Below are 13857 nucleotides of genomic sequence, written 5' to 3'. Positions count from 1 at the left end.
CTTAATCAATCATATTTATTGAGTGATTACTGTGGGCAGGGCACTATAATAAGCGCTTGTACCAACACAACGATATAACATATTCCCTGCCCCTGACATCCTGATTTGGGCTGGCCAAGACAAGAGAGCAGCTACACATAACTGCAGCAACTAGTTAGGAGATGGTGCCAGGGAGAGCCACTTTCTACATCCCCCAAACACAGCAATATTATTATGCTCCGGTCAGCCTAGGCTTGTGTGAAACAACAGGATACTTGAAGGGGCAGTGCATAGAGCACAGGCCTGGGAATCAGAGGACCTGCATTCATTCAATCGTATTTACTGAGCGCTTACTGTATGTAGAGCACTGTACTAAAAGTGCTTGGGAAGTCCAAGTTGGCAACATCTAGAGACGGTCCCTACCCAACAGCGGGCTCACAGTCTAGAAGGGGGAGACAGAGAACAAAACAAAACATATTAACAAAATAAGTAGAATAAATATATACAAGTAAAATGCATTCTAATCCAGGCTCCGATACTTGTGTGCTGTGTGACCTTGGGCAAATCACATCACTTCTCTGTGCCCTCATCTGCAAAATGGGGATTCAACAGAGGTCTTTGAATACATGAAAGATTTAATGAGGGCACTATTATTATTATTATTACGTACTTAAAACGAACCAAGCACTACACTAAGCACTGCACATTTACACAAAAATTAATTCCAACCCAGTCCCTGTCCGTAATCCTAACCCTAGTTAGGGCTCACGATGTAAATGGGTAAGGATTGATAGCTAAAAAAACCGAGAAGCAGCAGGGCAGGGTGGATAGACAATGGGATAGAGCCACTTGTCTGTTGTGTGATCTTGGGCAAGTCACTTCATTTTCTCCCTACTTCAGTTCCCTCATCTGTAAAATGGAGATGGAGACTGTGAGCCACGTGGGACAGGGATTGTGTCCAACTGGATTATCTTATATTCATTCAGTCGTATTTACTGAGCACTTACTGTGTGCAGAGCACCATCCAGCGCTTAGTACAGTGCCTGGCACAGAGTGAGCGCTTAGCAAATACCATCATGATTATTAGCATCAGAATAGAAGCCAAACAGCGGCAATGAGTTAAAGCTCAATAATCACCAACAGAAGTCTCCACGGCCATAGAGTATGGAAAAGGAGGAAATGGACTGAAGTTGAAGCAGGCGGGATTCTGACTAGAAATCAGGGAGAACCTGGCATCTAGCGGAGGGCTGAACACTGGACAAGCCCAGGACTGGGCTTATTTATTGTTTACTGTTATATGGTACCCTCCCAGGCGCTTAGTACAGTGCTCTGCAAATGGTAAGCGCTCAATAAATATGAGATTGACTGACTGGCTGGGGGTCTGGGAATTGAGGGTGGGTTTCCATCCCTGGAGAAGAGCACCCAGATGGCCACTTAGTGCAATGCCTGGCACATAGTAAGCGCTTGACAAATCCCACCGTGGTTATTGTTGCTCTCCGATGGCGGGCTTAGGAGGAGTCCAGGTCGGTGACGATGGCTGCGTTGTAGATGAGGTCGGAGAGGCAGTTTCACACAGGTACCCAGATAATAACAACAATAAAAACAATAATAATGGTATTTGTTAAGCACTTACTATGTGCCAAGCACTGTCCTAAGTGCTGGGATAGATACAGGCTAATCAGGTTGTCCCACATGGAGCTCACAGTCTTAAATCCCCATTTTACTGATGAGGTAACAGGCACAGAAAAGTGGGTTGCCCAAGGTCACACGGCAGACAACCGTTGGAACCGGGATTAGAACACACATCCTCTGAGTCCCAAGCCCGGCCGCTTCTCTATTTTGTGTGCCAAGCTCTGTACTGAGCGCCGGGGTGGATATAAGCAAATCGGGTTGGACACAGTCCCTGTCCCACGTGGGGCTCACAGTCTCCATCCCCATTTTCCAGATGAGGTAACTGAGGCGCAGAGAAGTGAAGCGACTTGCCCAAGGTCCCACAGCAGACAAGTGGCAGAGCTGGGATTTGAACCCATGACCTTATGACTCCCAAGGCCGGGTTCTACCCACTAATCATAATAATAATGGCATTTGTTGAGCACTTACAATGTGCAAAGCACTGTTCTAAGCGCTGGTTACAAGGTAATCAGATTGTCCCACGTGGGGCTCACAGTCTTAATCCCCATTTTACAGTTGAGGTAACTGAGGCCCAGAGACTTGCCCAAGGTCACACAGCTGACAGTTGGCGGAGCCGAGATTTGAACCCATGACCTCTGACTCCAAAGCCCGGGCTCTTTCCATTGAGCCACGCTGCTTCTCTAGGCCTCGCTGTCTTAACATCACTGTCCTCTCTCCCACCAGGACCAAGGCGCAGAGAGATTTTCGAAGCTGGGGTGAGGCTGGGGCCGGGGGTGGTCTGTGGACCTTTAAGGACGCTGCCGTGCCCGCTAGGTGTGCCAGCCCTAGCTTCTCCAATCCCGGGCACTGCCCACCTCGGTCCCTCCCGCTCCCCTCCCTCTGCCCACTCTGGGCCTCGCCCCCCCGCCTCGTGTGGCTCGTGGGGTGGGGGCGGACCGGGATAAAAGGGGATGAACAGGTGGGCAAGAAAGGGGGATAAGGGAAGGGCCGGACGGGACCAGCCAGGATCGGATCGCGGGAGCCGGGGGAGCCCCCCGGGGCTGGGTCTGGCCGAGCATGGCCTGCATCCTCCATCACCTCCCGGGAGGGCAGCCTTCGGGCCGCATCTCCCCGGAACCGACGACAGGTGCGGCCCGAGAAGATGCTGGGAGTCCGGCCACCCTCTGCGGCCCCGCACAAAGGGTGACCGGTCCGTCCGGCCGGCCGTCCCCAGGCCCCGGGCCCCGGCGTCGGAAACGGACCACGTTCAGCCGCGGGCAGCTGCTGGAGCTGGAGCGCGTCTTCGCCGCGCGCCCCTATCCCGACATCGACACCCGGGACCGCCTGGCTCGACTCACGTGCCTCCCCGAGGCCAAGATCCAGGTGACCCCCTTCCCCCCCACAGATGCCCTCCCGCCTGCCCTCCATCCCTCCGGCCGGCCCGGGGTCGCGGAGCCGGGTTTGTGACCTTTCCCCTCTCCCTGGCCCTTCCCTCCCCGCAGGTTTGGTTTCAGAACCGCCGGGCCAGGAGAACCAAGAATGGGAACCCAGGCAGGCTGAGCTCCCAGCGGCGCCCTCTTCCCCCTCTGCAGCCCCCGGACCCCAAGAAGCGGGGGGTCAGCCCCCCAACCCGGCCTGATGGAGGGGACCCCACCCCAGGCTGGCTGCCCTGGCCAGATGGCCTGTGCCTTTCCCCTGGCCCTGCCTCTCTGGGTCCCCGGGAGGACACCACGGCAGACAGGAAGGCGCTGACCACTGGACAAACCAGCCCAGCCCACTGTCCGGGGCCGCCCGGCTCCTTGCAGACCTCGCTCGGTTGCCTCTCCGACCTCATCTACAACGCAGCCATCGTCACCGACCTGGACTCCTCCTAAGCCCGCCATCGGAGAGCAACAATAACCACGGTGGGATTTGTCAAGCGCTTACTATGTGCCAGGCATTGCACTAAGCGCTGGGGTGGATACAAGCAAATCGGGTTGGACACAGCCCCTGTCCCCCGTGCGGCTCCCAGCCTCAATCCCCATTATACGGATGAGGTAACTGAGGCCCAGAGAAGTGAAGTGACTTACCCAAGGACACACGGCAGATGCGTGGCAGGGGCGTGTTTAGAACCCATGACCTTCTGACTCCAAAATCCGTGTGAGGGACAGAGGCAGCCGGGGGAGGGAATTCCGGACCTCCCCTCCCACCCCCAAGGCTAAAGTATCGCTTCCTCCCACCTTGAAGCTGCTGATTCGCCCCTGGCCATTCCCACCGTCCCCCTTCCCGCTCCTAATTTAATTAAAAGTCCCAACCAAAAGGGGTGGATTTGTCCCACCTGTGGTTGTTGTACAAAGCCCTCCCCTTTGCCCCTAGCCCTACTGGGAGTCCTCTTCCCCCCCCCCCCCACCTAGCGAGATATTATTCTGTGATAATAAAGGAGAAATCGGGGCTTAGTTGGGTTTAGTTTTCGGGTGGTTGGAGGGCTCGACTGGGGTGGCGGGAGCCCGTTGTCGTATCACTGTCGGATGTAATACCGATTAATCTTTGAAATAAAACCAAGCTCTCAAAACCTTAATCTGGGCTTGCCGCGTCCGCCAACCGACGAGACTGCAAATTTAGCTCCATCACCTAATCCCAGACACGGCGTGGCCGGGTTGCGGCTCGGCTGGCAGCGGCGACTTATGCAGGTCTCTTTCCAGGGCTTAGAGGTAGAACGTTTAATCGCCAGCTTTAGGGGCGGGCAGGCTGATTAAATCCCCAGGCCCCCCACCCCTCATCCGCGTCCCAGTCCATGGGGGCAACAGAATGATGGAGAGCCCCCCACCCCACCCCAGGGACTTGGCTTCTAAGCCCGCCTCCACCACTTGTCTGCTGGGTGACCCTGGGCAGGTCACTTTACTTCTCTGTGCCTCAGTTCCCTCATCTGTAAAACAGGGATTCAGACTGGGAGCCCCACGTGGGACAACCTGACTACCCTGTATCGATTCCGGTGCTTGGCACGTAGTAAGCGCTGAACAAATCCCGTCATCATCACAACCGGACCTTCCTCGGGGGGAGGTGGCGGGTTCCCAGCCGGAGTCGAATGATAGGAGTTTGGGGGCACTTGCCAGACTGTTTGTTTGTTCCCTGGATTTCCCGCTGGGTCCAGGTTGGAATCGAATCTCCACCCCCTTTGAGGGGAAAAATGACGATGATGGCATTTGTTAAGCGCTTACTATGTGCAAAGCACTGTTCTAAGCGTTGGGGGAGGTTATAAGGTGATCAAGCTGTCCCACAGGGGGCTCACAGTTTTAATCCCCATTTCACAGATGAGGTAACTGAGGCAAGGAGAAGTGAAGTGACTTGCCCAAAGTCACACAGCTGACAGAGCCGGGATTTGAACCCGTGATCTCTGACTCCAAAGCCCGGGCTCTTTTCCACTGAGCCACGCTGCTTCTCCATCTCCACGCTGATTCGGTCCTCTGGGCTCTTAAAGATAGCCAAGAGCTGTGCCTGTGAACACCCGCTGTTGGGTAGGGACCGTCTCCATCTGTTGCCACGCTTAGTCCAGTGCTCTGCACGCAGTAAGCGCTCAATAAATACGACTGAATGAACGAATGTCACCCCAACTCGGTTTACGCAGGAACGGGTGCCGTCCCCGATCTCAAAGAACAGGTGCTCTAACCGCCGCACGACAAAAGACGAGGGGAACTCACACTCACGTCAGACTTTATAGCTCCGTGACTTCGTTTCCATCTTCACAGAGGCCGAGTACGGGAAGGGTGGGATGAAGGGAGTGAAAGGGGCCCGGCTCCCTTTCCCAAAAGGAATGGAGATCCCGAAAACTCACGGGACTCTGGGATGGGAGCGGGCCGAGGAAGGGACGGCGGTGGCCGGGTCCAGCCATTCATCGTCCTCAGGTCCCACAGGAATGTCGACCGGCGTGGTGGGGAGGGGAGGAAAAGAGACGATTGTGGGGAGAAAAAGAAAGATGGTTGGGGAGGGGGATAGCAGTGATCCCCTCTCGGTGAGGATACGCTCTCTGTAACGCTTTTCTCGACGGGAGACTGCCCCTCAGGAGAGTGAAGCGGGCCGTGGCCCTACCTCTCCCACTGACCACGGCAGCAATGGACAGCCCACCTTCGATACTCCAGGAATTCAGGCTTCTGCTGGCAGGAGGGAGGATCTTTTTCGCCGGGATGCCAGACCCCGGCGTCCCAAATCCGACGACCTGGAAACGTGCTCTGGGCAGCAGGATCCTCGCTAGAGCGCTCCCAGCTCTCCCTCCATAGCCCGCACCATGACGTACAGCTCGGCCAGGCCCACCACGGAAGCCACGATCACCGCAGACAGCACCCTCTGGGGCAGGGGAAGGAGGGGTTAAAGGGCATCCTGCCAAGCAGGCCGGGAGTCAATCAATCAATCGTATTTATTGAGCGCTTACTGTGTGCAGGGCACTGGACTAAGCGCTTGGGAAGTACAAGTTGGGAACGTAGAGAGACGGTCCCTACCCAATGGTGGGCTCACAGTCTAGAAGGGGGAGACGGAGAACAAAACCAAACATATTAACAAAATAAAATAAATAGAATAGATATGTACAAGTAAAATAAATAAATAGAAATAAATAAATAAATAGAAATAAATAAATAAATAGGAAATAAATAAATATTGTTTTTTTATGGCATTTATTAAGCGCTTACTATGTGCAAAGCACTGTTGGTCCCTGGCAAGCTAAGCGGCAGCGAGACCCAGTGGATGGGGCACAGGCCTGGAGTCGGAAGGCCCTGGGTTCTAATCCCGGCTCCTCCCTAGTCTGCTGTACGACCTTGGGCAAGTCACCTAACCTCTGTGCCTCAGTTACCTCATCCATAAGATGAGGATTAAGACTCCGAGCCCCATGTTCAAATCCCGGCTCCGCCAACTGTCCGCTGGGTGACTCTGGGCAAGACACTTAACTTCTCTGTGCCTCAGATACCTCAACCATAAGACGGGGATTAAGACTCCAAGCCCCATGTTCAAATCCCAGCTCTGCCAACTGTCCGCTGGGTGACTTTGGGCAAGACACTTAACTTCTCTGTGCCTCAGTTAACTCATTTGTAAAATGGGGATTAAGACTGTGAGCCCCATGTGGGACAACCCGATCACCTTGTAACCTCCCCAGCGCTTAGAACAGTGCTTTGCACATAGTAAGCGCTTAATAAATGCCATCATTATTATTATTAACTTCTCTGTGCCTCAGTTTTAACTCATCTGTAAAATAGGGATGAAGACCGTGAGCCCCCCGGGGGACAACCTGATCACCTTGTAACCTCCCCAGCGCTTAGAACAGTGCTTTGCACATAGTAAGCGCTTAATAAATGCCATCATTATTATTAACTTCTCTGTGCCTCAGTTAACTCATCTGTAAAATGGGGATTAAGACTGTGAGCCCCCCGGGGGACAACCTGATCACTTTATAACCTCCCCAGCGCTTAGAACAGTGCTTTGCATATAGTGAGCGCTTAATAAATACCAAAATTATTATTATTATTATTAACTTCTCTGTGCCTCAGTTAACTCATCTGTAAAATGGGGATGAAGACTGTGAGCCCCCCGGGGGACAACCTGATCACCTTGTAACCTCCCCAGCGCTTAGAACAGTGCTTTGCACATAGTGAGCGCTTAATACCAAAATTATTATTATTATTATTATTATTATTAACTTCTCTGTGCCTCAGTTAACTCACCTGCAAAATGGGGATGAAGACCGTGAGCCCCACATGGGACAACCTGATCACCTTGTAACCTCCCCAGCGCTTAGAACAGTGCTTTGCACATAGTAAAGCGCTTAATAAATACCAAAATTATTATTATTAATAGAGGGATTGTATCCAGGCTGATTAGTCTGTATCCGTACCCCAGCGCTTAGTACAGCGCCTGGCACATAGTAAGCACGTAACAGATACCATAAAAAAAAAAAAATGCCCAAGAGGTAGATTTCCACTCAGTGAGGAAAACTAGCACTCAATAGTTTCCCCATCTAAGAGCCAGATGCCATTCCCATCCTTTTCCTTTCAGATCGTCCCTCCCTTTTCCCTTTTCCTGTATATATGTACATATGTTTGTACATATTTATTACTCTATTTATTTATTTTACTTGTACATATCTATTCTATTTATTTTATTTTGTTAGTATGTTTGCTTTTGTTCTCTGTCTCCCCCTTCTAGACTGTGAGCCCACTGCTGGGTAGGGACTGTCTCTAGATGTTGCCAACTTGGACTTCCCAAGCGCTTAGTCCAGTGCTCTGCACACAGTAAGCGCTCAATAAATACAATTGATTGATTGACTGATTTCCAGCCCTCTCCCAGTTCCCACCATCCTTACCGCCGCCATTTCTTTGAAGACGTACTGGCTTCCCAGGTAGGTGCAAGTAAACGCGGCCGCCACGGTGACGATGAAGTTGAAGATGGTGACAACCACGGCTTTCACCGACCTCACTTTGGTCGGCGGCGGGGGGGGGAAGTAGGAGAGAGGCATGAGCGGACAGCTTCAGATTCACGGGTTTTTGGGAAAACTACGCGATCCCCATCCGGGGCCTGAGGTATCGATACCATTTCCCCCCCGGGGCCGCTCCAGGTCTCCCTTGGATAGCCGGCCTACCCATTTTCTGGCCGCTCTGGGCATTCATTCATTCAATCAATCGTATTTATAGAGCGCTTACTGTGTGCAGAGCACTGGACTAAGTGCTTGGGAAGTACTCACCTTGCCTCCCGAGGTCCACCAGAGTCCCGGTCCGTCTCGGGCCCTGGGAAGAACAGGAGCAGATGTCAGGATTTGATTCAACAGGCCGACCCCAGGCCGGGTGTGGGCTGCTTTGGGGTCAGAGGTGATCGTCCCGCGTCCAGAACATGGACGATATCTATTGTTGAATCCTTCTGATATTAGCTTGGGCAAGTCACTTAACCTCTGTGCCTCAGTTACCTCATCCGTAAGATGGGGATTAAGACTCTGAGCCCCATGTTCAAATCCCGGCTCCGCCAACTGTCCGCTGGGTGACTTTGGGCAAGACACAACTTCTCTGTGCCTCAGTTACCTCATCCATAAGATGGGGATTAAGACTCTGAGCCCCATGTTCAAATCCCGGCTCCGCCAATTGTCCGCTGGGTGACTTTGGGCAAGTCACTTAATCAATCAATCGTATTTATTGAGCGCTTACTGTGTACAGAGCACTGTACTAAGCGCTTGGGAAGCACAAGTTGGCAACACATAGAGACGGTCCCTACCCAACAGTGGGCTCACAGTCTAGAAGACTTCTCTGGGCCTCAGTTACCTCATCTGTAAAATGGGGATTAACGCTGTGAGCCCCACGAGGGGCAACCTGCTCGCCTTGTAACCTCCCCAGCGCTTAGAACAGTGCTTTGCGCATAGTAAGCGCTTAATAAATGCCATTGTTATTATTATTATTATCTGTTGAGGAGCTTGGTCCAAGCTCGGTTGTACTGACCTCTCCCAGGCACGTAGCACACAGTAAGCACTCGATAAATACCCTTGATAATAATAATGGCATTTATTAAGCGCTTACTATGTGCAAAGCACTGTTCTAAGCGCTGAGCACTGCTCTAAGTGCTAAGACTTGATGACAGTCCTCTAGACTGAGAGCCCACTGTTGGGTAGGGACCGTCTCTATATGCTGCCAACTTGTACTTCCCAAGCGCTTAGTACGGTGCTCTGCACACAGTAAGCGCTCAATAAATACTATTGATTGATTCTTTTCACTCAATGAAAAGCATCATCATCATCATCAATCATACTTATTGAGCGCTTACTATGTGCAGAGCATTGTACTAAGCGCTTGGGAAGTACAAATTGGCAACATCTAGAGACAGTCCCTACCCAACAGTGGGCTCACAGTCTAAAAGGGGGAGACAGAGAACAAAACCAAACATACTAACAAAATAAAATAAATAGAATAGATATGTACAAGTAAAATAAATAAATAAATAGAGTAATAAGTATGTACAAACATATATACATAGCAGCAGGTGGTTACTGAACTCCCCTTCATTCCCATCTCCCGAGGCAGCCCTGATCCCCGCAGCCTGGAATAATAGGAATTTTGTCCACTTCCTGGGAGAGACCGAAACTGCATATCCCTCAGCCTGCCCCTATCTGGGCTCCTTGCTGGGCACGTCCCCTCACCTGGCAAGAGACATTCTGGGTAATCCGCCTATATTCCTCATTGGCGAGCCGCGCTTTGATCCGTTCGAGCCGGGCCACCAACTCTGGATTCTGAGGTGAAGGAATAAAGAGAGATGTAAACCCTCCGTCCCGGGTCCCACTTCCTCACCAGGTGTCTAATACTGACCATTGCGGTTGATCTGGGAGCTCCTACCTCCCATCCCCGTGTTCTGGATACGCTCTTCCAGACTGTGAGCCCGCTGTTGGGTAGGGACCGTCTCTCTATGTTGCCAACTTGGACTTCCCAAGCGCTTAGTCCAGTGCTCCGCACACAGTTAGCGCTCAATAAACACGATTGATTGAATGAATGAATTCAGTCGTGTTTATTGAGCGCTTACTGTGTGCAGAGCACTGGACTAAGCGCTTGGAAAGTACAATTCGGCAAGAGAGACAATCCCTGAATATAAGGGTAGGGACCGTCTCTCTATGTTGCCAACCTGGACTTCCCAAGCGCTTAGTCCAGTGCTCTGCACACAGTTAGCGCTCAAATAAACATGATTGATTGAATGAATGAATGAATATAAGGGTAGGGACCGTCTCTATATGTTGCCAACTTGGACTTCCCAAGCGCTTAGTCCAGTGCTCTGCACACAGTTAGCGCTCAATAAACACGATTGATTGAATGAATGAATGAATATAAGGGTAGGGACCATCTCTATATGTTGCCAACTTGGACTTCCCAAGCGCTTAGTCCAGTGCTCTGCACACAGTTGGCGCTCAATAATAATAATAATAATAATGGCATTTGTTAAGCGCTTACTATGTGCACAGCACTGTTCTAAGCGCTGGGGGGGGAATACAAGGTGATCAAGTTGTCCCACGTGGGGCTCACAGTCTTAATCCCCATTTTCCCGATGAGGTAACTGAGGCTCAGAGAAGTGAAGTGTCTTGCCCATGGTCACACAGCAGACGTGTGGTGGAGCTGGGATTCAAACCCATGACCTCTGACTTCAAAGCCCAGGCTCCTTCCACTGAGCCATGCTGCTTCTCTAATAAATACTTCTCAATAAATATGATTGATTGAATGAGTGAATGAATATAAGGGTAAGGCTCTGGGTCCCATTTCCTCCTTCTGGACTGTGAGCCCGCTGTTGGGTAGGGACCGTCCGTCTCTAGATGTTGCCAACTTGGACTTCCCAAGTGCTTAGTACTGTGCTCTGCACACAGTAAGCGCTCAATAGATACGATTGACTGAATGAATGAATGTTTGTACGTATTTATTACTCTACTGATCTTCTAGACTGTGAGCCCACTGTTGGGTAGGGACCATCTCTAGATGTTGCCAACTTGGACTTCCCTAGCGCTTGGTACAGTGCTCTGCACACAGTAAGCGCTCAATAAATACGACTGAATGAATGAATGAATATAAGGGTAGGGCTCTGGGTCCCATTTCCTCCTTCTAGACTGTGAGCCCGCTGTTGGGTAGGGACCGTCTCTATATGTTGCCAACTTGGACTTCCCAAGTGCTTAATACAGTGCTCGCACACAGTTAGCGCTCAATAAATGCGATTGAATGAATGAATGAATATAAGGGTAGGGACCGTCTCTATATGTTGCCAACTCGTACTTCCCAAGCACTTAGTACAGTGCTCTGCACACAGTAAGCGCTCAATAAATACGATTGATTGAATGAATGAATGTTTGTACGTATTTATTACTCTACTGAGCTTCTAGACTGTGAGCCCCCTGTTGGGTAGGGACCGTCTCTAGATGTTGGACTTCCCAAGCGCTTAGTCCAGTGCTCTGCGCACAGTGAGTGCTCAATAAATACGACTGAATGAATGAATGAATGGTAACTCAGGATAAAAACCCCAGACTCTACCCGCCTCTAAAGGTCTTCTGAGCTAATAGACACAAACGTGCCTTTGCTCTTTGGAGGAAGAGGGCTGTGAAAATACCGTACATACGGAGGCGTGACATCATTGAAGGTTCACAGAAAAGTTTAACTACATCACTCATCATCATCATCATCATCATCAATCGTATTTATTGAGCGCTTACTATGTGCAGAGCACTGTACTAAGCGCTTGGGAGGTACAAATTGGCCACATATAGAGACAGTCCCTACCCAACAGTGGGCTCACAGTCTACACTCCTCATTTATCCCCCTCCACCGTCCCTCAAAAGTGTTCAAAATAATCGGGGCGCTTTACGTTACCTACCCGGGGGGGCTTCGCAACTTCGGGGAGGTAAATCTCGCTGCCTTCTAGGAGCTCGTGAAGGTACAGTGGGGAGCCTGGGAAGAGAAATCAATCAATCAATCAATCAATCAATCAGTGCTGTGCCCAGGACCGAATGAATGATAGAGTGAGGCTCCAGGGTTAGCACAGTGCTCTGCACATGGGAAGTGCTCAGTAAATAGGACTGAATGGAGTGAGGCTCCAAGGTTAATGCAGTGCTCTGCACACAGTAAGTGCTCAATACGAATGAATGAATGAAGGAGTGAGGCTCTAGGAGTAGCACAGTGCTCTGCATACAGTAAGCGCTCAATAAATAGGACTGAATGAATGGAGTGGGGCTCCAGAGTTAGCACAGTGCTCTGCACACAGTAAGTACTCAGTAAATACGACTGAATGGAATGAGGCTCCAAGGTTAATACTGTGCTCTGCACACAGTAAGCTCTCAATACGAATGAATGGATGGAGTGAGGCTTTAGGGTTAGCCCAGTGCTCTGCACACAGTAAGCGCTCAATAAATAGGACTGAATGAATGAAGGAGTGAGGCTCCAGGGTTAGCCCAGTGCTCTGCACACAATAAGTGCTCAGTAAATAGGGCTAAATGAATGGAGTGAGGCTCCAAGGTTAAGACAGTGCTCTGCACACAGTAAGCGCTCAATACGAATGAAGGAGTGAGGCTCCAGGGTTAGCCCAGTGCTCAGCACACAGTAAGCGCTCAATAAATAGGACTGAATGAATGGAGTGAGGCTCCAGAGTTAGCACAGTGCTCTGCACACAGTAAACGCTCACTGAACAGGATTGACTGAATGAAGGAGTGAGGCTCCAATGTTACCCAGTGCTCTGCACACAGTAAGCGCTCAATAAATAGGACTGAATGAAGAAGTGAGGCTCAGGGGTTAGCACAGTGCTCTGCACACAGTAAGCGTTCAGTAAATAGGACTGAATGAATGGAGTGAGGCTCCAGGGTTAGCCCACCGCTCTGCACACAGCAAGCGCTCAATAAATAGGACTGAATGAATGGAGGCTCCAGTGTTAGCCCAGTGCTCAGCACACAGTAAGCGCTCAATAAATGGGACTGAATAGAGTGAGGCTTCAGAATTAGCACAGTGCTCTGCACACAGTAAACGCCCACCAAACAGGATTGACTGAATGAAGGAGTGAGGCTCCAGTGTTACCCAGTGCTCTGCACATAGTAAGCGCTCAATAAATAGGACTGAATGAATGAAGGAGTGAGGCTCAGGGGTTAGCACAGTGCTCTGCACACAGTAAGCGTTCAGTAAATAGGACTGAATGAATGGAGTGAGGCTCCAGGATTAGCACAGTGCTCTGCTCACTAAACAGGACTGACTGAACGAAGAAGTGAGGCTCCAGTGTTACCCAGTGCTTTGCACACAGTAAGCGCTCAATAAATAGGACTGAATGAATGGAGTGAGGTTCCTGTGTTAGTTCCCCAGTCCTCTGCACACAGTAAGCGCTCAATAAATAGGACTGAATGAATGGAGTGAGGCTCCTGTTAGCTCCCCAGTGCTCTGCACACAGTAAGCGCTCAATAAATAGGACTGAATGGAGTGAGGCTCCGGGGTTAGCACAGTGCTCAGCACACAGTAGGCGCTCAGTAAATAGGACTGACTGAATGAAGGAGTGAGGCTCCAGGGTTGGCCCAGCGCTCACTAGACAGGACTGCATGACTGCCAAGATGGCGGCGGAAGTGTAGGCCCTGACCTTCCTCCCGTAGGTGGGCGTGCAGTTTTCGGAGCCAACTGAACGGCACGAGGGCCCCGGGCCCGTCCCGGCGGTGGGCGAGGGCGGCCTCCAGCTGGTCCCTGAGGTCCGGGGGCAGGGGGCCCAGCCCCCGCTCCCCGCCGCCCGCCATGACCCTGCCCAGCCTCTCCCCGGCCCTCACGAACTCCG

General features: G+C 51.2%; 1 protein-coding gene across 2 annotated transcripts; it reads right to left on the bottom strand.

Annotated features, from left to right (window-relative positions):
• Positions 1 to 5263: 5263 nt before the first annotated feature.
• TMEM199 (transmembrane protein 199) lies at positions 5264 to 13857 on the bottom strand. 2 transcript variants are annotated; one of them, XM_038759482.1, is made up of 6 exons: positions 13669 to 13857; positions 11932 to 12005; positions 9731 to 9820; positions 8294 to 8336; positions 7916 to 8028; positions 5264 to 5910 (listed from the first exon to the last, which is right to left on the bottom strand). In XM_038759482.1, the coding sequence occupies exons 1-6, from the start codon at positions 13817 to 13819 to the stop codon at positions 5815 to 5817; spliced, it is 567 nt and encodes a 188-aa protein (XP_038615410.1). In that variant the 5' UTR covers positions 13820 to 13857; the 3' UTR covers positions 5264 to 5814. The 2 variants fall into 2 exon arrangements, with proteins under 2 accessions (XP_038615410.1, XP_038615411.1); XM_038759483.1 differs by lacking the exon at positions 5264 to 5910 and adding an exon at positions 7097 to 7112.

Source organism: Tachyglossus aculeatus, chromosome 17 (genome assembly GCF_015852505.1).
Source record: "Tachyglossus aculeatus isolate mTacAcu1 chromosome 17, mTacAcu1.pri, whole genome shotgun sequence".
Lineage (NCBI taxonomy): Eukaryota > Metazoa > Chordata > Mammalia > Monotremata > Tachyglossidae > Tachyglossus > Tachyglossus aculeatus.
This window is presented reverse-complemented; position numbering and strand designations above follow the sequence as displayed.